This window comes from Lepidothrix coronata, unplaced genomic scaffold, assembly GCF_001604755.1.
Source record: "Lepidothrix coronata isolate B3197 unplaced genomic scaffold, Lepidothrix_coronata-1.0 Scaffold29, whole genome shotgun sequence".
Classification (NCBI taxonomy): Eukaryota; Metazoa; Chordata; class Aves; order Passeriformes; family Pipridae; genus Lepidothrix; species Lepidothrix coronata.
Genome location: NW_016690209.1, coordinates 1052757 through 1077228, shown reverse-complemented (window position 1 = coordinate 1077228; position 24472 = coordinate 1052757). Strand labels below are relative to the sequence as shown.

General features: G+C 41.2%; 1 protein-coding gene across 2 annotated transcripts; it reads right to left on the bottom strand.

Annotated features, from left to right (window-relative positions):
• Positions 1-4: 4 nt before the first annotated feature.
• Positions 5-9151, bottom strand: TTC14 (tetratricopeptide repeat domain 14). Of its 2 annotated transcripts, XM_017810699.1 has the most exons (12): positions 8985-9151; positions 8785-8906; positions 8303-8502; positions 7843-7927; positions 7625-7754; positions 6872-7024; positions 6130-6201; positions 5009-5128; positions 4807-4929; positions 3989-4106; positions 1908-2017; positions 5-1453 (listed from the first exon to the last, which is right to left on the bottom strand). In XM_017810699.1, exons 1-12 carry the CDS (start codon positions 9140-9142, stop codon positions 481-483), a joined length of 2364 nt encoding a protein of 787 aa, XP_017666188.1. In that variant the 5' UTR covers positions 9143-9151; the 3' UTR covers positions 5-480. The 2 variants fall into 2 exon arrangements, 1 of the variants encoding a protein (XP_017666188.1); XR_001874038.1 differs by lacking the exon at positions 5-1453 and having other exon boundaries at positions 1916-2017; positions 2494-4106.
• Positions 9152-24472: the final 15321 nt, after the last annotated feature.

Genomic DNA, 24472 nt, shown 5'->3' with positions numbered 1-24472 from the left:
AAAGAAAAATTAAGAAAATTTAATGATCAAATGAACTATATACATTGTGATGGCACATGACTTCATTCAGTTATCCCTTTTCTATAGCTGGAAGTTTGATAGAAAAATATCAACAGTCAGTAGTACCCCAAGGACAAGAAAAACCAAACCAAATCAAACCCATCTGTTGTTAAAGTGCTTATTTGATGCAAGTCACAGCTAACTATATCCAGGGGTATCAAAGGATTTCAGCCCATCATACAGAATATTGTACAGGAACACCTCAAATTAAGAGCACAGGAAACTTAAATAATAACTGCTATTTTATGTAAGATATCTTTCCATCTCTTTCCACCACATAATCTTTTAGAATTTTTTGACATCCTGCAATACAGAAAAAATCCTGCCTTTCTATCACTCTTTATGTGCATTTCCTCACAAGATACTCAGTTAAAGGTTCATTTAACTACACTCATCCAAACAGTGTATTCTCAGGGTACTTCACTGTTTCTTCTGCTTACTTCCTTTTTCCCTCTCAAACTCAGCTATTTGGTTGAATATGTTAACTAAGTTCTGGGGCAGGTTTCTTTTAGTGCCACTTTCTGCTTGTTCTGTACCATTTAAAGACATTTCCTCATCTGGTTCTTTAGTTTTATCAGTCTCTTCAGAACTTCTTTTCCTATTCTTAGACTCGCTTTCATTCTTATACTGACCTGACACATGCCTGTCACTATCATAACCTTTGTCACCTTCACGTGAGCAGGTGCTAGAGTATGACCTGTACTTCCCCCACGACTTGCCAGAATAGTCAGACCCTGATGGAGACACGTAATACCTGTCTTGACCTGAGCCATGTCTTCTAAACTGCTCTCTTCTCCCCTCTACGTCCCTTTCTGACCTCCGGTAATAATGCATCCACGGTTTATCATATGATTTATGATACGAACCTGAAGAGCCCCTCCAACTGGAGAAAAATCTCTCTGGTTTACCATATTTTTCAGTTCTGCTATGACTTGGCTGACTTCTGGAGCTACTGTAAGAATCTCTTGAATCTTCAGACCTACCTCCAAAAGTGTCTTCATCATCACCTGAAGTCCTCGACAAAGAACAGTGTCTGTCTTTCTCTTTTACCTCCGTTTTTGGACACGCTAAGCTGTCCTGCCTTTCCAGCAGCTTTTCCACTTCAAAATTTTGGTTAAGAAAAGAAGCAGAGGTATCAGCCGGAGGGGAATACCACTCCTCTTTCCTATTCTGATCTTTATAATGGGAAGAAGCTCTAGATGAGCTTTTTTTGGAGCTGCGAGCAGACTCAGATCTATGCCGACGCTTTTTCCTACGTTTCTTGTGATCAGAGGAAGAGGAGGAAGAAGACACTGATTCATCTGATGATGAATCACTTGATGATGATGATGAGGAGGAGGAGGATGAAGAAGAGGAGGAGGAGGAAGTCGATACTTTCCTTTTCTTCTTCAACCTAAAAAAACGTAATTAACCCGTGAGATAATCTTCAGTATCAGGCAAAAATTACATGCAGAAAGCAAATTTGTATACCCCAGTTTGGACTGTAAGGTGTGAAGGGAAACTCAGCCTGACCTGGCAAGACAATTCCAAATGTCATTTCTTCATCAAAAAATTAAGATTAAATCCACTGAACAGTTTGTTATAAAAGGCATGTTTCCCAATTACACATGGCATTACACTTTGGAAATACGTCACACTGCAAAGTATTCCAACAACTCTTCCACATGCACATTAAAAGTTACATGCATTAAAGGACACTGCCCACAAAAACGTTCTGGAGGTAAAGCAGCTTACCCAGGGAGAAATTCTCCCTAGCTTACTGCTGGACAATCTGTCTGGAATGGGATTGTTCACAGTCTTGTCTGCACTTACTGCCCCATAACCAATATCCTGAAGATAACAGTTACCTTTTTTCTTCTTTTAAGAGCTTACGCAATTTTTCTGCACTTGTTTCTACTTTCTTTGCTTTCTGTCTCTCTTCTTTGGCAGCTTGTTTCTCCCTCATTTCCAAAGATTTCTTTTTTGAACCCAAGCATCATAAAAAAGATCACATTAGTAGTGTTAACATGGGTATTTTCCCCCATTCAACCCCATTCAAATGTATAATCACACCAGGGATGTTTTACCAGTATTCCCAGACCAAAAATTAATTTTGTTCAGGAGTTTGGTATTGGCCATTGTGATAGGCAGGTTTATATTTAAGGACCATATTGCAGTTTTTATTCCATTAAAAAATATATTTGACCAGTCATTGCAGTGGTACCCGTGATCCAGCACACCGTGAAACACAGAGCCCAAAAGTTATAGGTAGAATATGCAAAAAATCCCCAATATTACCAACATATAGAAAATAAGGAAAAAAACCAAACAACCAAAACCAAACCAAAATAGAGACAAAATTTTGATGGAAAGTATCATTATTGCAGTTTACAAGTAAAACATGGTAGGACCCAGTTTCAGACGAATTCAAGTTGGCCACGTTTGAATACAAACCGTTTGGTAACCATTTCACAGCCCAGTTTGACGCAGAGTTTACGTAAGAAATCGCGATCCAGGGGTTTGGTGGTGACGAGCAGCACCAGACGTCAGACACAGCAACAACGGTCCCGTTCAGAGGAAAATGCATTGGAGAAAAACACATCATCAGTATTACAGGAAAACACACTCCAGTGCCATTTCAGCCCTTCTAGCACAGCAGGGACAGGATCAGACTTAATACATAAGTTACAGGTAAATGCGGAAGAGCATCTCACCAGATGAATAATCCTTAGACTACTTAACTCTATAAGAGATCAGACTTCTGCCACCTACAGCCCTACACAGCAGCTCTATGCAGATTCAGAGTGAGCAGAAAGTCTGATTAGAGTTTTCAAAACTTAGCAACTATGCTAACAGCTATAATAAAGGAAACCCTTTGTTGCAGCCAAGGCCATGCACACCAACAACCAACAGCTATCGTGTTCTTTGCTGCAGCAATGACCATAGCAAAGTGTTAAAGGAGAAAAATTTATCTCCCTCATTTTAACTGACACCTCTTTCTAAAGCAGCCAAATGCAGATACTGCTCAAATACCATACACCTGTTTATCTGTGGTGTAGTTCAATTTTATTAAGAAGATTGTCCTGTCTCCTCTTCCCCCTTGTTTCCACACAACCTGTCAGCATTATGGCTCCACCAACTGAAGAAATGCTGACTAAGGCCATCTACCCCAGCCTATGTACATCCTCACATGCAGAAGCACAGAACAAAACAAGCCTGTTCCTCAGTGCTCTGTTTTACTCTTTGACCTGCTGTGGAAGACAACACAAGCAAAGGAGGTGAACGAAAGACAGAAGATGACAACTCAGATTAGCACAGAGACCCACCAGGCTCACCTGGGAAACGTGCTGCATGCAAGGGAAGAGAGGAAAAAACCACCAGAGAGCAGAGGAGAAAGCTGAGATATTCAAACTGTCTGCCCGCCCACCCTCCACCTCCTGCTGTTTGCCTTTAAATTACCTTTTAATTTCCCTTCTCCTGTGATCTCCCCATGCCTTAACTTTGCCTGGTGTTTCTCTATCTTTCTGTAATTACCAAAGGCCCAGGATCTGGCCAGTGACAAGGATCTGTCGCTATATAGCGACAATGTTAATCTGGCTTGCAGAAGTGTTTTACACTTTGCAACTTTGTATTCACAGAAGTTTTAAGTTAACAGCATTAATCATGCTTGTGGGATGGGATATTCTTATCCCTGCTTTGCTCCTTCCCTGTCTCCACTGTCTGGCATTTCTTTACTATCCTTTTCAAAACAGTGGAGTCACCAAGAGATACCTTTCTTCTGGTAGGTACAGCCATAATGCTCACTAGAAAAGATTTACTGTGGAGTAGGGAAGCAGAGAGTAAGACAAACCATCAACTCAAACCCTCTCTGTTCAGAAGATTTAATATGATTTTTGATGTTCACTTATCGTCACTGAGAGCACCATGTGAAAAGAAAGTAAAGAATCACCTGGATGTGCTTACGGAGTTTTGTTAAGGCCTCTTCTGCTTCCTGAAAAGTCTCATCCAAACTTAAGGCTTTTTTATAATAACTCTCAGCATTTAGTAGTTTCTCTTCCTCTTCCAATCTAAAATTCAATGATAATTCATATACAGTTAAGACACAGATTTTGGCAGCTTCTTCTTATTTTTAGGACTTTCTTATTTGCAAATATTTCTTATTTGCACAATGACACTACCACTGCATCCCTAGGAGACCACCTCTATCACCTCAGGCCACCAAAACAGCATTTCTGACATAATCATCTCCTACCCCCGATCAGTAACACTACTCTTCAAAATGTCAATTCCAATTCCAATAATATGTCTCTCTCTTCTTAACAGAGGATTTAAAAGAAACCTATTCTCTGAATATTCAGAATTAAAATTTTGTGTTAGAGGGGTTCACCAATATTTCAGAAGAGTTACAGTACATCATTTTATTACAAAGATTTTATCTAAAAAAAAACCCCACCCCACAGCCTTTTGGAATATATTCAAACATTTCAGAGGACTTTATGCAAGCCTGGTATCCTAGCAGTGAAAGGGTATAAAGGATTAAAACGGATATTGAGGATTAAACCTCAAACATTTTGCCAGGATTTTAACTGGGACAGAGGACAAAGTGTAAACCAACTACACGAGCAGGGATATTTTCAAGGACTTTTTTTTTAAACACAGCCAGGAAGGAAAGATGCCCTTCTGTATCCTAACTAGAATGGTATTAAAAAAAAAATATTATGAGAAAAATCGTTAACAACCAAACCAACCCCTAACCCCAACACTTACTGCCCGCCTCTTTCCACAAGGGTCTGACACAGGTATTTTCTTGCATTTCTATGGGTAGGACAGTTTTCTAAAGCAATTTCAAAATCCCCAATGGCTTTGTTTAGACTTCCTTTTGTTGCATACCTAGAACAGAAAGTTGCACAGATTGCAGTGAGGTTTCTCTTTCGCAGAGCAGAAAAACCAATGAGACAAGCAGACTTACAGAGCTCCACGTGCTACCAAAGCCTCAACGTTTTGTGGATCAATTTCCAAAGCTTTGTTGTACTCATTCATGGCTTCCACATGGCGCCCAACCTTGAAATAATCCACCCCAGCCTTCACACTGGAGAAAAAATATTTAGAAAATCTTAGGTACAGTTTGTCTATGCAGATTTTGCACTGTTACTCACAAATGATGATTCCAAACACATGATAGGTAATAAAACCTGAGCCTTGTTACCATGTACTTCACACTGGCATTTCAAATTAATACAATATTGACTTAATTCCACAACAATATATTGTCTTTAATCCAAAATCTTAAGGCACTCAAGAGAATTTCTGCAGATGATGCTACTACATTACATTGTTTTTATTTATGGAATGATTATTTAAGTCATTTTCTTCACCTACCACCATGAACCTGGAACAGGCTTAATTGTTTCCAAAGCTCAAAAACGCCATCAGACCAACTGCACAAGGTGACAGGGGCAGATGGCACACACTGGAACCAGCTCATCTTAAACAATATTTTGAAGCTTTAAATTTCGCATTACCTTAACATTTCTTCCACATTTGCTAAGAGATTAACTCATTGAAAGAGAATAATGTAAACTGATTTTCAGAGCTTTTCATTACAGACTTTTTAAAAAAATTGAAATTTAATTAATATTATAAGCAACTTTTTTTGCAATGAATCAAAGTTGCAAATACACTGTGCAGTGTAAAAGCAACAGCACATATCCAGGGCTGCTGTTCCAAATGCAGCAAGGGAAATACGTTTAACTTTCCAAAGACAGCAAGGTCACTTGTTACATTTACAGTCTGAGGCTTAAATGACTTGACAAGTATGAGGTCATTGAACACTCAATTGAAAAACAGAGAATTGTGTACTTGGTGTTAACACAAATTGTGCTCTCAATCTCATGAATGGGCCAGAATATTATAAACATTCTCCCTTAAAGCTGAGATGCATTTTGGAACTGAATCTTGGGACTTTATCTATCACATACCCACTTAGCAGATCACTACACATGTTGTGGAAAAACTGATTTAACGTGTATTTTCTTTGAAGAAATATAACCTGTAACCTAACCTAACCTAATAACAAGAAGTACCACGTACCATTTCAGGGCCCAAGATGCAGACTGCTTTTTCCTCAATGCAGGGGCAAAATCTTCTTCATTGAAATTTTTACTTTAAGGAAAAAAACAAACAAAAACATCAAGTTGGCCTTCTGAGTCTACAAAGTTAAACTTATAATATGTAATGCAGTCAAAATAAATTGAAATATTATTCATACATGCCTTACTGCTCTCCCTCAGTCAGGAAGGTTATTTATTTCTAAAACCAGTTTTTCCCAAACCATTCTAAAAGTCCTGAATTGAACAAGTACAACTGCAGTACATTTAACAGAAACATACCAAGTTCACACTTATTTTGGGCCTAACATTTGTGGGGCTGACAACATCAACCATTATATATATCTGACCCCATTTTACTAAAGAGATCATATCTATTACTAAAATAAACATCTGTCAGAAAACATTAAAACTTAAACATCCTGTGCTTCAATACAAAGAAGATAACAAGAGTTATGCAATAAATTCCTAAAGTATTTGGTATCAAACATTGTGTGTGATAAGGTATTTTGCTTATTCAGAGCAAGAGAATTTCAAATAAAAATTCTTTAATGTAGAGGAGTTTGCTTTTAAATATTTAAGGACATGTAAGCTGCAGTCATGCAAGTCAAAATGAAAAAGGTTTAAGTATAACTGGTCTAGGACTTCTACTCACAAGTCTATTTCAATGGATTAGAATAATCTCCACAGAGCTACAGTATAGGAACAATATAAAAATCACTTACATTTGAAGACTTCTCAGCAAAGACGGTGGATTTGACTCACTTAGTCCTAGTTTTTCTGCTAAATATTCAACTAATGATGGATTAGCAAATCCTGGGGAACGATGCAAAACCTCTTCAAATGTCTCTCCTGTATTAGCAACTTCCATGCTTCGCCTTAAAAAAAGCACCAATGTACACAAATGAAACCTCACAGGCTCTATACTTAATCTTTTCATCCTTATATTGAGAATAAAAATGCCTATATTGATATTTATATTACTGCTCACAAGCCATTCTGTTCTACAGGCATTTATTTTCCTACTATTTAGCAACCCTTATATCCTTCCTCTTAAGTGAGCTTTTGAAACCTACTTTGGCACCCATCAAGGTACCTCCAGAACATACAAAACCATTATAAAAATGCAGAGTTAGCTGTGTCCTCCTGTCTTCTAAGGGGAGTTTTGAAATGTTAATAATCTACTCCAGTCTCTCAAGGTTTTTGTTTCTTTCATTTGTTTGTTAACACAGTCCTAAAGCAACAGACACCTCACTACGCTTTCTGCTCCTTACATTTTGGGAAAGCAGCTAAAACACCAACCACACCCACATATCCAGATGCAGGTATATTAAAGAGATGAACAACAAGAAGTATGTAATTATCCAATTAAATCAGAAACACCACTGGCAAGTTTAAGGGACAGACAACCTGTCAAGACACACTCTTCAGAGACAGTCGCTACACCCAGCAAGCGCAGAGAGGTAGCACATCCTTACTTATAATGCACTGGGAAGTCATCGGAGGTGATCACGCCCAGTTTGGTACTGGAAAGGTTGGGTGGAAGAGCTGAGCTGTAAAGAGACACCGTGAGCTTCTCATGGTAACGGTCCACATCCTTGACTGCAGCTAAAGAAGTCATAAAGGTTAAGATAAAACCACAGAAACATTTCAGACCCCAAACAAACCAATTCCCAGCAATTCTACAACTACTCACCTCGAATAAGGTCTCCAGTTTGATAATAAGACAGAGGATCTCCATGGTTGCTTTGAGGAGGCACATCCCTCACAGGACACAGAGCCTGCAACACAAGAAAGCCTGAATATCATAAATGAAGCCGAAAGGTTGGAGTTTTTTCCCCCCCAAGATTAAGCCATAGAAAGATGTGTTTAAGCTTAATGTACATCAGAACTGTGACACTTAAAAAATGGCTTGGTTCAAATAAAAATTCACGCATCCACAAATGATGAACTTTTGAACCCAAAAGTAATAGAGTGTGGGTCATAACAAGATGTGTTCCCTGGCTCAGCAAAGCATCATAAGCTGCCCACAAAAAGAGACAACCACCCATCATCCCAAAGCTCAGTTTCACCTTCACACACACCACTCCGTTAAGAGATCCAAGAAGCAACTAACATATGTCAAAAACGGAGCATTGACCAAAGCTGTATCTTACAGTGATTTCCAAATCTGCAATTTCCCGTATGACACCACTTCCCAGACAAATCAACACCATGAAAAAGCCAAACTCCCGGATGGAGGTGATCCTCCCGATCACGATATCGCCTCGCTCGATGTCACGGAAGAACAATTCCCTCCTCTCCTCCCTGGGCACCTCCATGAACCTCTCCAGGGGCGGCATGACAGCATAACACTCTGCAACACAGGACACAGAGTCGGTTACAAACGACCAAAGTACTGCCTGAAAATACAGAATACATCACGGCAGCACAACACGCTAAAATCCGACTTATTTGTGCCAACGGGAAGCTCGTGCACATCCCATATAAAGCAATAAGAAAAGTTTTTAGGCCTGTTTTAAAGATACCGCTAATTCAAGTGCAGTGTCCTTACACTTACACGTAGTGTGTCCCACACTTACCTACAGTGTGTCCTCACCCACCCCGCGGGCGTTACCGACCCCCCTCACCCACCCACCCTCATTCTCCTCGATCGTGTCCTCGATCGGCCCGTTGGGTTTCCACGAGTGCGCGAAGAGCAGATCCGCCTTCTTGGCGATGAAGCGCTTTATCTCGGTGTCGAGGCTCGCCCTGTCTTTCCTGGGGGAAGGAGAACGCGGTGAGTGGCGCCCCGCGGCCCCTCACGGCCCGCCCGGCCGCTGCCCCGGCGCCCCTCACCAGGCGGCCGGCGGGGCCCCGCGGGGCGGCTCCGGGGCGGCCCCGGGCGGCGGCAGCAGCCCGCGGAAGTCGGGGTTGTCGTGCTGCTCGGCGCGGAGCAGCGACAGCAGCGCGGGGCCGTGGTGGCTCAGCGCCTGGCGGAGCAGCTCCCGGTCCATCCCAGCGCCGCCGCCGCCGCCTCGCCCGGAACGGGAACCGCGACACGGGCAGCGGGGACAGGGCGAGACCGCGCGGCCGCAGCGCCCCCTGGCGGGGGGGAGGACCGCGCTGAGCACGGGCTGCCCACCCTGTTTGCGGGCTCGTCTCCAGGTAATAAAAAGAGAGCGATGAAAGAGAGAATGATTAAACACAAGGTGCAAATCACAGAGGTGTTCCCCGTTCGGATCCCGCCCGGCTCGGCGGGGCGGACCCTGCGGGCAGTGTCTGCGGCGGCGCTGCCGGGAGGGGGCGCTGCGCCCCCGCCGTGCCCGCCCCGCGCCCCGCTCAGCCCCGGCCGGGAGCGGCTCCAAATGCGGGTTTTAAAGGGAAAAGGCAGCGCCGCCGGACCCGCGGGGCTCAGTTGAGGAGGCGCAGCCCCGGTATCCCGGACGGTGCCTGGAGCGCGTTCGTTTCCGAGGGAGCGACCCCTGAACTCTCTCGGTCAGGGCTCTGGCACGGCTGGTCTGAGTTACAGCAATCGAGTCCAGGGCAGGACAGGGGAGCTGGGGAGGGATCTGGAGCACAAGTCCCGTTTGGAGCGGCTGGGGAAGCTGGGGGTGTTTAGCCTGGAAAAGAGGAGGCTCAGGGGACACCTTGTCACTCTCCACAACTCCCTGACAGGAGGTTGTAGCCTGGTGGGGGTCGGGCTCTTCCCCCAGGCAGCCAGTGACAGGATGAGGGGACAGGGCCTCAAGCTGCGCCAGGAGAGTTGTAGGCTGGACATCAGGAAGAATTTCTTCACAGAAAGGGTGATTAAACTTTGGAATGGGTTGCCCAGGATGATGGTGGAGTCACCGTCCCTGGAGTTGTTTAAGGAAAGACTGGACATGGCATTGAGTGCCATGGTCTAGTTGACAAGGTAGTGTTCGGTCATAGGTTGGACTCGATGATATCGGAGGTCTTTTCCAACCTAATTGATTTTGTGATTCTGAGAATAAACAGGAGAGTGTGAGCCAGCACAGCAGCGTGGAGGTGAGAGGCTCACCCTGGCAGGGATGGTCACAGCATTTGTAAGCCAGGTTGCTTGAGCTGTCCCATGGACGGGCTCCCATCAGCCATTCAAACAGGAGAGCAGGCTCCCATTGGCACTTTATACAGGTGACACAGAGCAGTGTGCAGGGATGTACTGGCCCTGTTTGTGAGAAAGTCTGTACTGAAACAGAGGGAAAACAGGCAATTCCCTCAGGAGAAAGTGATGGGCTGAGGGTGCAGCTGGGCCATTACCATGGGCCTGATGCCGGGCTCAGCATTCCTGTTCACCAGTGCTAACTTTAAATGCTAAAAAGACACTTCACTCAGGAGGCTCTTCATGCTAATCACCTCTCTAGCTAATGGAGAAAGGTGCTTAAAACCAGCTGGAAATAATCCAAGCCTATTAGAAAGATCACAGTTCTTCAGCCCTGAAGAATAATTTGTCCCTGGCATCACATTTAATAATTAATTTTAAAAGGGGGGTAGGGGGGAGAAAATCCACTGCAAACAGCATAATGTCACTTCTCCCCTCAGTACAATGCAGAAGAAAAAATAGCAATCTGGCTGTCAGCAGATCAGGGACATAGACTGCTCTAGGAAGCAGCATGACTGAGAGGGCAAGGATCATATCAAAGACGCTGGTCTCAGAAGCTCAGTTCAAAGCCAGCAGGGATATCGCTGGTATAGCAGACTTGGGGAAGACACTGGAAGGGCAAATTTATATTTTATTTTCATTTCGTCTCCCCCTGTTTTAATATAACAGAAGATAAAGGAGGCATAACACTTACTATGTACTGAACAGCTGCCAGGAATTTGATTTAAATTCTTCCTGATCTGTATGAGACCAGGTGTGCACTTAGATTTCTGGTTACCACGGTGGGAAAACACCATTAACACCAGATGGAAATTTCTAGACATTGAGACTGATTAGACACAGGTTGACATGGGGAGGTTAATGCATTTAATGCACCTGCACAGATCTGATGCAGAAATGAGCCTTTCCTGGAGGAATCATGCAGCAAGTGCAATGTCCTGAGCTGTGTGGCACAACTGCAAATAGCGGCAGTTTTATTTGAGGGAAGGGTATTTTGAGGAAGAGTTAATTGGTGTTGCTTAGCAAATACAAGAGCTAGCAATAAAATGAGTTGTTTGAAGCACAAACTCTGCTTGTGTAAGCATTTCTCTGGTCTCATATGCAGATACACACACACAACGTACAAGAAATTAAACGTTATGAGTAAATACTTTCAATGTGTTACGGTTTCTGGACTCAACACACCAGCAAAAAAATCATGGGCAAAGCAGAACCACCTATAATATTTGGCCCTTCTTACAGACATTTTCTTCTCTGAGTAAAAATAAATTGCATTTTAGGAAATTCAATTATCCCACATTAATATACAGAATGTAGATTAGTTGCCCCTGAACGTGAGGGCTACCTTTATATTTAAAGCAATGCATTCTTTAACTGGGCCAAACCCATTCTGAAATTATCCTAATCCAACAAACTAAAATACCTCAAATCATTCCATCTTCAGAAATAGCTCTGGCAGAGCAGGGTATTTGAGCATGAACTTGTAATCTTCTTTCCTATTTTCCAGGTTATAGTAATGAACTCAGAAGCAAAACAAGACTATGATATTTTGTGTGTTGTTCCACCTCACTCAGCACACATATAAACCTTTGTATCCTTTTCTCTTGCAGGCTACAGCCTGGATATTCACTCTGCTTTAAAAAATATCTCTGCATCTTTTCAGTGGTGGATTTTCCATTTTTCTTTTCATTCTTTGCTTGCTTTATTTCAGTTACCCAAGAGGAAATAATTTTGATAAAAGGATGTAGCAGCCAACACAATTCAGGCAGGGATAATGATAAATGGAACAGTATGGAATAAACCCAAGGGTAGATACACCGCTGAAGAGACCCCAGGCCTGAGGAGGAGGCATGCTCCACATGCTATTAATCCTCTGTTCCATTGATTTAGGAACTGCCTGGATGAGTAGTGCCTGATCCCATATGCTAAATAAACCAAGAGGGTGGGCAGGAGTGTCCTGATTCTGCAGGAGAAAGTGATACAAGTCAACACATCACCCTACTTGGGAAGGAACATTCCAGATCCTCTGAAACTCGACGTGTCTGAACACGCTTGATGTAGGTTTTCTGACAGTTTAGGTCAGTGCATGATAAAAGGCAGCTCCCAAAAATCCATCCTGCAGCCTGTAACTCCCACAGTACAGAGCTGATGAATTTACACCAAGCCAGCTTTGAACCCAGGGTGAAACTCACAGTGATATGGTCCCTGAACAACCCAAACACTGATAGACTTGATAGAACTTCAAAGTGTGTATGTGAAATACTAAGCAGATTTTCATCCAAATCCAGTAAGCACAGCTTGAATGCAAAAAGGTCAAGCTGCTTCTCAAATGTTCCCAAATATCCAATATCAGTAGTGAAGCTTACAAGAAAAATCTCATGGAGGAAAGGATTTTGTGCCAAGAGCCATGTTTTATCACTGACTAAAAGGTCCTCCAAGATCATGCATGTCAAAGGATTATTTTCTGCCAAGTTTGGGCAGATTTGAAAATAAATTTTAGCCTGTTGAAAATGGAAGTGAAATGTTCAACTAAATATGTTCTTTGGGCTAAGAAAGAGGGAACTAATAGTGCTAATGAGAATGAGCATGAAGAGCTGTACTTCCAGCTGTGCCAGACTTTTGGCAAATTCTGCCAAAAGCAGTCCTGCTGCCCAGACTTGCTAATTTATGAAGCAGCGAAGGGACTGCCCAAATATAGTATGATATCCAAGATATTGTTTCAGCTAAAGAGTGATGAAGGGATGTTCAGCACAAAATAACTGCTAGTCAGTTAGTAGCCCTACTTTGAGGAAAACATATCTGCAGGCATAATCACCAAATTTGTTGGAGGAAATGTGAAAACAACCCTAAACTCAGAATGATGGAACAACCCAAGCCATGCCCTTTCAAGCACTTCCATTTTTAACAAGTCCAGCTTTGGCATGGTCTGTGAGAGGGTATGGTTTCAGACCATATATAACATGCAGAGTTACCTGGAGTGTGCTCAGCACCTGTTTCTGGTGTCGGGGACCTTTGCACTTCTCAGGTTCCTAGAAACTGTGTAGACAAAGAACAGTCAGTCTCACGTAATAAATATGCAAAGACAGGCTGTGCAAACTGCCCAGGCTCTGAATCGACACTTAGACCCTGCTGGAGTACAACAAAAATAATAGTTAAGAAAGGTCAAGGGAGAACCCCCTCTGAGCGCTGTCGATTTGTGCCAAGCTGCGGGCAGTGGCACTGCTGAGCCTTTGTGAGCAGCGCTGCTCCTGCACTTAGCGCAGCGCTTTGTGCCTGCAGGGTAGTGACGAGCGTTTAAAGGCTTCAGGTAAGACTGAAAATGTTGCTGGAGGAAACGTTGGCATTGGCATTTTTTACCCTAAATATGAAAGCCAAGCTGTGGTGAAGGAAGGTTTGCTTATTTGACAGGAACACCAGTCGGGCAACTTAGCGCTAATCATGACACAGACAATATGTACATACACCCACCTGTACAGCCTGCAGTACCTCTAGAAATACTGCCTATGGAGCAAATTCCTGTGATTCATGAGGGCTCAGCAGAAGGTGTGCCAAGTAAAAAGGTTTTTGTGAGGTTTTCATGGATTTTCCAGCTTCTAACACTCCACAGGCTGACAGTATCTCCTGCTTTATACCAAAGGGGAGTCATCCTGATTTTTAGGTTTTAGATTGAGTGATTGCAAAAATCGCAACTTTCCAGTCAGCAGAGTAGATCGCTCCTTAAAGCCAAAAATTACATTCCCAAGGTATGAATATTTGACCTCAAGGCTGCAAGTACTACAAGGAGATCTTTAAGCATGCAGCCACTCTTGGTTATTAAGTCTCTTATTCATAGTAGAGCAGTATTCATGTTTTAATTGTAAAATTCTTTTTCCAGCAATTTTCATCTTTCTAAACTGCCATAGCACATGTATGAACTTTCCAAAGATGTTCAAAGAAGTCTCTAAAAATATTAAGAGGATCTAAACAAGCTGGAGTTCTTCTATTCCTGGTAAAACAACCTACTTATTTATGTATCTCATGGTCAGTTGCTCTAACATTCCATTTGTGCAGCATTTGCAATAAATACTGCCTAAGCAGCAATTAGCAGATATCAGAAGTTGTTTTCTTAATTGCTTGCAATGAACCAGGCATGTAACCATTGTCACAAACTAGTTAGCAGCCTTCTCATTTCTTTAAAATTTGTCACTATTTAAACTACACTAAAACTAAAAAGTTGAGACTGTTTTAATAAAATTTTTAGGAGTTAAACAGTTGGGAACTTCACAACACAGATTAATTATCTCCATATTTGCTCCCATTTAATGCATGAGCATACCTTTAATAAAATGTATTGAAAAATTAGTTTTGTCTTTAGCAGGTGAAATTCTCAGTAAAGATAATAAGCTGAATCAGTGTGATATGATTCCAATTAATTTTTATCTCCAAAAGAATTGTCTGGAAATACAGTGATTAAGAAATATTTTAGAAATAGAAAGAGAAGTTAATTCCAGTATTATCTGGCCAGTATAATTCCAGTAAGTAACAGCCATAAGTAGACATTCATTAGTCTCTCAACAGATCAGGTTTGTTTTTCCAATCAACCAAAAGCAGAGGCCAGATGGAACAGTGAAATGCCAAACTGATGTATGTATATGATACTTGTTTATTTAAACATTTGGTGAATTCCTCACAGTGTTAAATCCAGAAAGCCTATTTGCAAGTAAATTAACAAGCCATGGAAAAAAAAATATGCTCTGAACTTCATAATTATCTTTAGGTTTATAATTTATTACTAGAGGTTTCCAATTTATATCATAAACCTTTTAAAATCTGTCAATAAAACCTCTTGCCTGATGTTCCATTCTGCCTTTTGGCTCAGTGAAGAAGTTACAAAGGCTGAGACAGAAACAACTGCCACTGGTTTTAATGGGCAGTTTAATGCCTCTGAGGGATTTTGGATGGAGACTTTGTGGGCTGCTGTTGACTTTAGCAGGTTCCAGGTCAAGCATGAAAGACAGAAATCAGTCACTAAACTTTCTATGCTTGCCCTGCTGTCTGTAATTACAAATTAATCAAAATACATCAGTGCAATCAAGTGTCAAAGTCCAGACACTGTTTGACTGGAACTGCTGAAATGTAATTAATATATGGCTGTTGATTTCCTCTCAATTCTTGTCTCATTAAGGCATTGAACCAAATACGTAATCACAGGAAACAGAAGCTCTAAAATAGATGAAAATCTAAAGCAGAAACAGAAGGAGGTAGCTTGAAATGTGAAAAAATAATACTGCTGTGAAAGAAAGACATGTATGTGCACAGATAACGACCATGATTTAGAGAAGGGATAAGGGACCCCTGCCAAAAGTACTGCAAGGGCCAGAATTTCTCTCTTACAAAAAACCCAAACCAAACCAAAAAAACTCCAACCTTTGATATTGTGTCCAAAATCAAATGCAGAGACAAACTGAAATGCAAATTATGCATTTTATTCATCTCTCTCTCTTAGTACATTCTATGACACTGATACCAAATTCTGTTTTTAAAGGTATTGACAGCTAAAGTCGCAGAATGGTACATAAGAAGGTTTCAAAAAACCATAAAAGTAGCTTAGGCATGTACCTTTGCAATTCTGGGCTAAGAAAGGATGATAATTAGTACCACAAATTAGGTTCTTACATATGCAAATAGCATTGTTTGCTGTCGCAACCAATTACAGATGTAGCTCTGTGCTGAGCTGATTGTGAGTGAGGAACAAACATACAAATCTAAACCACTGGTGTTTAAAACTCCCCTCTTGTAATATTACTGATCTGATCCTCCTAAAACTGGCAAATATATACATCAAGGACTGCGTGTACATGTGTAGGAGAACAGTAAGTGGGAGAAACAAATCCAGATTTTTCCATCTGTACAAAATGTCAACATGCTGCCTATAAAAAGATGTCAACAAAAATCCTTATAGGCATCATCTAGGCTGCTCGAGTTCTAATCTGTATCTTCACTGACCGGGAGAGCTAATCAAAGCTCCAATAGAATGTTCCCTTAGTTGAGAAGTTGGAAGGAAATGATGTAGCATTTTCAAAAATGCTGTAAGGCTTGGGTAATGCCAGATACCAGATGTGCAATCAAAATTTTAAAAAGAAGGTTAACAGTCCAGGAGAAGGTTGGTCCTGAAAAGTGACACTTCAAGCAGATGTGGTTTAACTGCCTTGTCAGCCCCCACTGCCAGAATATGCCTCTGAGAAATTTCAGTAGAAGTCAAGAAAACAGGTTATTGTCAGGTCCTCAAATGCAGCATTCTATTATTTTTTATCTTTCACCTCTCTAAGTTGGTTTGTTATCTCATAATGCAAATGTAGTACTTCACTTCTCTAAAACTGAAAAAGTCTGCCTTGGGTTAGGAGTGATCAAAGTACATCTGAAAAATATGAGGAACAGTTTTTCTTCAAATTGGGTAATTTAAATAATATTTAGCATCCAAAGAGTGTTCTGGCTCCTGCAATCCAGAAGAGGTTTGGAAATTTCAAAATTTGAGAGGGGGTTCCCTAGACTATGAAGGTTATGAAGGTTTGTCTTGACACTGAGTGCCAAGATGAAAGAAAAAGCCTTCCCTACCCAGAGCTAGCAGTGCCTTCTTGTAAGGAGTGGGCAGCAGAGGAACAATTTACAGTGTCAGGTGGTCAGAAACTATATAGAGTCTTTGACAAATCATTTGTGGCAAAATGCTGTCAAAAAATCCCCACTCAACCACAAGTAAATGGAGGATAGGGAAAAAGTAGATTAAGATATGTAAGATTTTCAGTAAGACCAAATGAAGGTATCAAAATACAACAAGGGCCATTGTGGAACTCTAAGATGTAACTCTGAGCAATAGTTCCTGCTGGTATCTGAAATGGGCCATAATCCTCTCTACTCAACTTCAGAAATTGCACCTCACACAGCTGGGAGGTGAAACAGTCATTTGGTCTCTAAGAGCTACATTAGAAGCCAGAAAAAGCAGGAGAAAGCAGAAGCTTGGCTAGTCTGATATACAAATACATTTTTTTTTCCCTGAGAAAACATATTATTGCCTTTGTGCTTTACAATAACGATCACAGAGAAGAAAAATATATTGCAAAGTAAAATCAGAGTACAAAAGGTGTTTAGCTTCACTGATACAGGAATGGAAACACAGACAGTTTTTTGCAACTGGAAAAACTGCAGACACTGTTTTGTAACAGGAAAAAAGGAAAGCTATTAGTAGCAAAAATCTTTAGATTCCTTAGGTAGAAAAATATACAGCATAAATAGTTTGCATTTTCAGTGGGGAGCATCCCTTTGTGCATCAAGCTGTCACACAGCTTAGCAGCATGACACATCTTAGTGATCTAAAGCTGGCTCCATGGCAAAACCCAAAAAACAAAACAAATTAATTTTTCAGTGGAGGAAGCCACTGTTCTCTTATCTTATCTCAGAGCTGAAAAGAGGCAGCCACAGGATGGTAGAAATTAAAGTGTCTCAGCAGGGGAACTGTAGTTTGAATGTACCATTTCACAGGGTGTCTCTGTCTTACCTTCAGTCCTGCTCATCTCTTGGGGTAAAACACAGCATTACTTAAAAGTTTGACTTCAGTTATTAACTATGCAACATGCTGGACCTTGGAAAGGAATTACTATGGCCATTCACTTCTTTTATTTGGAATCCCCAAACCAAGCATACTTAACCCAGTTACTTGGGTGCATGAAATCAGTAAAGTCACAAACTGTCTGAGAGCATCGAAGGGCACCTTTGTGTGGAAGGGAGGGTGAGCTGGGTGCTGAGCACACCAAGGGGGGGGAGCAGTGACCCCACTGAGGAGCTGGAATGCAGGTCAGCAAGTCAGCACCAGGATCAAGGCTGGGGACAGTGATCAGAGCCAGACACAGCCCAGTGACAGCTCAGTGAGCCCTCAGGGACGAGCTAGCTCCAGTTGGAAGACCAGCCAGTGGGTTTGGATCTAGGTTCAAGTTTGGAGGTCAGAGCTTGGTCCAGACACAACTGTAACAGGGCTGCAAAATAACATGGCAAAACCAACAGCAAACCCTCAACGTAAGAGCAATTCCCCAAAGGAAAGGAGGGGCAAGCCTTCACTTCTATTTTTCTTCTTGGTAGTTCTTGTCAGCGAAGATGCTGATCTTGAGCTCAGTACACCAAACCCCTTAACTCATCCAACTAAACTCCATAAGGGCATGTACTCAAGACCCTGGCAAAAATTCAGGTAAAAGCACTTGTAGCAGGTGGCACAGGTCCATTTCATCGTGCAGATGCCTCTATGTGACTCATCAGCCACTCTGAAATGAAGAATTTTTTGCAAAGTTCACACTTCGTTATGCCCCAGCTGTTCGCTGTTACCGGTCCCACCAGAATGTTGCCACGTGAGAAGTCAGCTTGGGCTTATTTCAAATGGTACCGAAAAGGTATTATTTTTTTTGAGTGATTTAGTAATGTTTGTCCAACTTCGTTTCCTTTATGCTGTTTGCAGTTCCAAAGGGGTCACATTTAGCAGCTGACCATGAAAAATATTCTCCTTAGATCAAAGAAACCAACAGGCAGTCCAGCGCGGTCACATGGGGCTGATGAAACACACGCACTGACACTTGACAGGACAGTGATTATCCCGTAGTTTAATAACATGTTAATCATCTTAAGAGTCATTATTTGCTCCCAGGCACACACTGTACTCCCACAGTGACATTTAAAAAAAACCCAAACAAAACACACCAGAGGACATTTCTACAGGGCAAAGCATACTTGAAAAGTAAAAAGATCCTGTTGGTGAAAACCATCTCTTCATCTGTCCTAGAACACAAAACTAACAGAAAGGTGGTGTGCTTTTGTGCTACTTCATGCTACTCATCCCAAATGATCTGGGATATAACTGCATAGACTTTTACTTACTAAATTTAATAATAGTGTGAATGTAAAGGTATAATATAGTCTTGGCATCATGTGACGCAAACAACAAAAGCTTTCCCCCCACCAGCATCTTATTGGGTTGCAAAGGTTGCTGTGGGAAATCTGTCTTTTATTCCTCTTTAGGTGACACACCTAACTGTAACTTCCAGCAGTGTTGTCAGTGCCAGGTTCAGCAGTAGCTTTCAGTATTTTTTATCTGGATTGTCTGTGATTTGAGGTCACAACTACTTTCACATATGTTACCAAACAGTTTGAAGGCTTTTAACTTTTTCTAAACCTTCCTGAACTAGAGGTGGGATATGAGCAATATGGGAGGTTGCAATGTACAGTAAATGTTTGATTTGGATGTTTTCAGTCTGAGAATATTCCTTAAAACTGTGTCTGAGTTGGATGGACCCATCTAGCCCACAGGGAGACTGCTCCTTCCCATGGAAGCATCTGAGACTGTTTGCTGAAGATGGTCCCACTGGTACAATATGGCAAAAGAGGAATGAGAAGATGACAGGAGCTTTGTCTGCAGCCCAAGCAAAGACAGTGAGACATTTAGTGCTCCCACGAGGAAAATTCCTAAGGACCAGAAGAGAAAGTCATTGAGTTGTCAAAAAGTAAATCCAGAAGAAAAGCCACAGTCTGCAAACTCACAAACAGAAAAGACAGAAACTATTTTTAAATCTGAGTTCACTTTGGAGTTATTTATAGATAAAGAAGTTAATTACTGTAGTGTCTATTGTTATACAAATGACTTATGAGTTTCCAAGTTTTTTTGGGGGATACTTAATGTAGATCTATACAAACTCATCCTGGAGGTGGGACTGGTCCCAGGTCCCGTCATGGGTCTGAATTGCATTTGTTTGGAGTTTTGCCCAGCCAAGCACTAACAGGCAGCCCAGTCCCTGCTGCCACCACATAAGGCACATACAAAATACAGTGGAGTTAATGGGACTTGGTGAGAAGGTCATGTCCTTATCCTAATGGAAATGAATTATTCCCAGAAACATATTTAGTCCAAGTCTTCAAGCAATGAGGTTCAAATAGTTCCCCTGGGAGACTTCTAGAAATACATTTCTGTATCAGAGTTTTTATCTTAGTATTCAGCGTAAGTTTTAAATTCTTCTTGCTGCTTATCCCCTTTGCAGACTGTTGGCAGTTCTTTGTTCTCAACCACTTAACCTTCCCTTCACCAGCCTATAAATATTGATCTATTCCCACCTTCCCTTTTTGTCTATACAAAAATCCCTCTGTAGGTATTTCTACCCAATACTAAATGACCTTCAATTTGTTTGTTGTAATGAGGTACCTAGAAACTTATGTATTCTTCTGCCAGAGTTGTTGAACAATACCTCCTTATTCATGCTGCACAGGCACAGACATTCCAACAATTTCTCAGTCCTTCATGTTATTCCTTTCCAGATTTGTCCATCACAGTAAGTATGCAGAACTTGAATTCTTTTTCTTGAGACAGATTAACTGGCATTTTACCAGGTTAAATCCAATTTTTGTTACATTTCAGCAAGTTTTTAAGACCTCCAAGAAACAGACTGTTTGCTTTCCAGTTTCTTTCTATACTTTTAAATAACTCATCCAGAGTGCATGCAAAGCACAGATGGGAGGTTTCATTAATGTATGATTTCCTTCTTTGTCTTGGAATGTATTTTCCCAGGAGCTACAAGTGATCTCAACTGTACAGTTAGTCACCTTATTCTGGCCCAGCATTTATCAAACTGCATCTTGATGTTATTCTTGACTCACCATTAGCTTTAGGAAACAAACAACTGTTTGGCTACATTAAAAGGTATGATAGAAGTTGAATCATATTTCAGGAATGGAAACATCTGCAATTTTGGTATATATATATGCACAGATATATATATGAAAATGAGTATGATTCACTGCACAGATGACAATTTTATATTTCATGCTCAAAATCATTTCAATCAGTTTCTAATAATATAGTTGATACTGCAGCAACTGCTGCCTGCAGCAACAGCTCAGGCTGTAGTCATTGCTATAATACACTATGCAGCCATAGGACAAACTGCTCTGAATGGTGAGCTGAAATCATCAAGAACTTAAAATTCAAAATGGGAATTAAAATTAGAGGGAAATAAATTAGAGGGAACTTTTCCCCAATTCAATTCAACTTCAAATGCAAATTCCCAATAACAAAAACTGTCTTAGTAGTCATAGAATTACTTCTGTTTAATATCTACATACAAAAGAAGCCTGAAAATCAGTTTGAGGGAGTTATTCTTAGATCAGTTGTCTGTTGAGAAGAAATTTTCTGTCTGCATTCCCACTGGAGCAAATGAGATGCCACTGAGCTTTTGGAAGCAGAGTGCATAGCCACCTGCATCTTTCTGTCCTTAGTCAAATCCTTTTTTTGGATTTAAACAAATAAGACATCATGTAGCAAAATCCCACTGTTCAGGGTTTAGAGCACCTGCTAGAAACATCTGATTACTGCTATTTAGCTAGAGCTCAGAATCTTCTCATTCTTGTGTGTTTCCTCAAGCTTGTCTTCATAAAAGGTCAGAGAATAGAAGAAAGTCCTCCCTTTTTGTGAACCTTGTATAATCCTATTGATTTACCCTGTGTTCAACCCAGTTAATTTCAATTTACCCTTTTATGATTTGTTTCCCTCAAAGTTAATAAACCTATGCTAACCGTTTTAGTTCCAGCTATTTCTTGTTTGTGCCAAACACCAGGGGAGAAAAATGAATGGTGATCTCCTGCTCTGTGCCTCTGAGCAATGCAGCACAGAAATCCCAGCCCACAGCTCACGCAGAGCTGGGCTGATGCTGGTGGATTGTGCAGCTGCTCCTGGTATGTGACCACACTGGGTGATACCTGTGGTTGGTTCCTGTCACACAGCCCCAGGGGAGACAGGGGATTCAAATTTAGTTTGATGAGCTCTCTGGGCAGTGACATAATTCAGGATCCACACAGTCTGATCTATGATATATCTTTCAACTTTGATATGCCTTTTACACGTAAATCCCACATGCAATTGTGGTCTGTTAGGAGAACCCATCACTGCCAACCAGCACTGGGACACTCAGACAGTGCACAGAGCACTGAGGGCTTGACAGCAACGTGACTGCCTTGGTGCAGTGCCAAGTAACTGGCAGTAACACCAGCTTTGTAGGCAGAGTCGTTAGTTCAGGAACATTGATTAGAGAAGTTACATTGCTCTCCATTTCATTGTGTGGGACAGATGGGCCCTTCATGACCTAGAGCATGGGAAGTTCTTTCCTGGCTCTCTTCTGCTGTTGGACTTCTTTCAGTCAGATGTAACAACAGAACCTACAGATTTAATCACATACAAGACAAAAGAAATCAGGAGAGATCAGGATGCATGACACTGTAATCTGCAAGCTTCTGGATGAAGCATATATTGAAGTGACATATTGAGCAGAGATGTATTGTTAAGGAATGGCCTCTACATTCTCTAGTGATCTTCCCCTGAATATGATTTGCAGTGTTCTGGGACCTTCTCAAAACATACTGAAATCTCCATGAATTCCAAAAGCTATGTCACTCTCCACAAGTTTTCTGAAAATATTGATATAGGAAGGTCAGAATTTGACAATATCAAACACTACTGAAGTCACAGGACTTGAGGCAGCAAGTGGATTTAGCCCAAATGCATTAGCCCACAATTATATTTTTCAAAACATTTACTCTACCCATGACTAATGACATATAATTTGGTGTTCTTTTCTGTATAACCTGAATGTTCTCTCTAAAATCCAGTTCCAGTGGGTATCTGTATCAGCTATAACTTTTCTAGCCAGCGGCTATTTCAGCTCATTTCTGAATTTGAGGCCTCTGGCTTTGAGCAAAAGAATCATTTGAGAAAAGCTAATCTCAGAAATATGGTATTAGGTGGCAAAGTAGGGCTGAACTATATCACACTGTGACCTCAACGTTACCTCTACTTCAGCTCAGGCAAATATTTTTCCAAGAAAAAAAATGAAAAAAAATGAACATGACTTGATCCTCTACCAGTATTATTTTAATTACATTTGCAGCAAATAGAAAGAACAATATGTAATTGCTGACTGACTTAAAAATAGTTTCAACTACAAATAATAAGAAACAGATTAGAGCAGAGCATAGTGCCTGGAGATTTTACCAGGCAGTGGATCAAACAGCTGAACTCTTGACAGACTCTGCAGCTTTCCTTTGCCTGTTGTTTCCTGGAATAGCAAATTCAGGAGCCATTTGTGAGTCACTGGCCAGTTCACCCCCACAAACCATTAATGTCACATCTGAACATTCAAATGTCACAATGGAAACGGCTACCATAAAAAAACAAATCCAACTCAGAAGTTTCCTGTTTCTCAAAGAATAGTTTCATTTTATTTCTCGGAAAAATTTTTACAATGCACTTTTCAGGTGGTTGACAGACCTATATCTGATATAAGTCTGGGTGGACAAAATCTATATGAAAGCTCTTAAAAATGTTCTCTTATGGTTATTCTTCTACTGAATAAATATTTTTACCATGACCAAGCATCAAATGCAAAGTGCCGTTTCCTGAGTGCTTGTTGAGGGCTTTTAAATTTTCTTTTCTTGAGAAAATTAGTGCGATTCCCACAGTTCCCCAGGGAACTAATGCTTTTTACTCCAGCGAGAAGCACAAGGAGCTCTATGGACTTGTATTTTTTAAACAGTTTTGCTCATTGATTTTGTGCCTTAAGGAATCAGTTCAGAATAGCCTTTTGTGTGCCACAACAATGAAGACACCAGCCGGTGACATTTATAAATCTACTATTAATTGCCCCTCCTTGTACGCTTGGGTTCTAATGCATAATGCTTTGAGTCACATATCTAACGAGCTCCAAACTAAAACATGCCAAAGATGAGGCAGAGGGGAAATCATCATGTAGGGATAAAGAGCCAAACCCTCCTGGCTGTCGGCTCTCCAAGGCACTGCTGATTGATCAGCCAAGCCTGAGGCTGAGGAGGGTTACCTGCAACACCACTGCTGCTATTCCTGTTCCCTCCGGTGTCACCAGGGCACTATTTATCTCCAGAACAACTCATTAATGATGGATCCCTTGCTGGGAGAAGCAGACAAAGATGCAAACAACAAGAGCTCCCCTCTCTCTTTGCTCATGAGAAAACTCTTAATGGGAGCCCAGCTCCTCAGGTCTAATTATACTCAAAAATTCCCTCTGCACTGACTGTGAAGAGGGATGGAGTAAATCTTACCTGACCCAGAGCTAGAATTTGACTGAGATTATTGCCTGCCAGAGACACAGAATATAATTCTTCTTTAGGTAATTTAACATCTTGTTTATTGCAT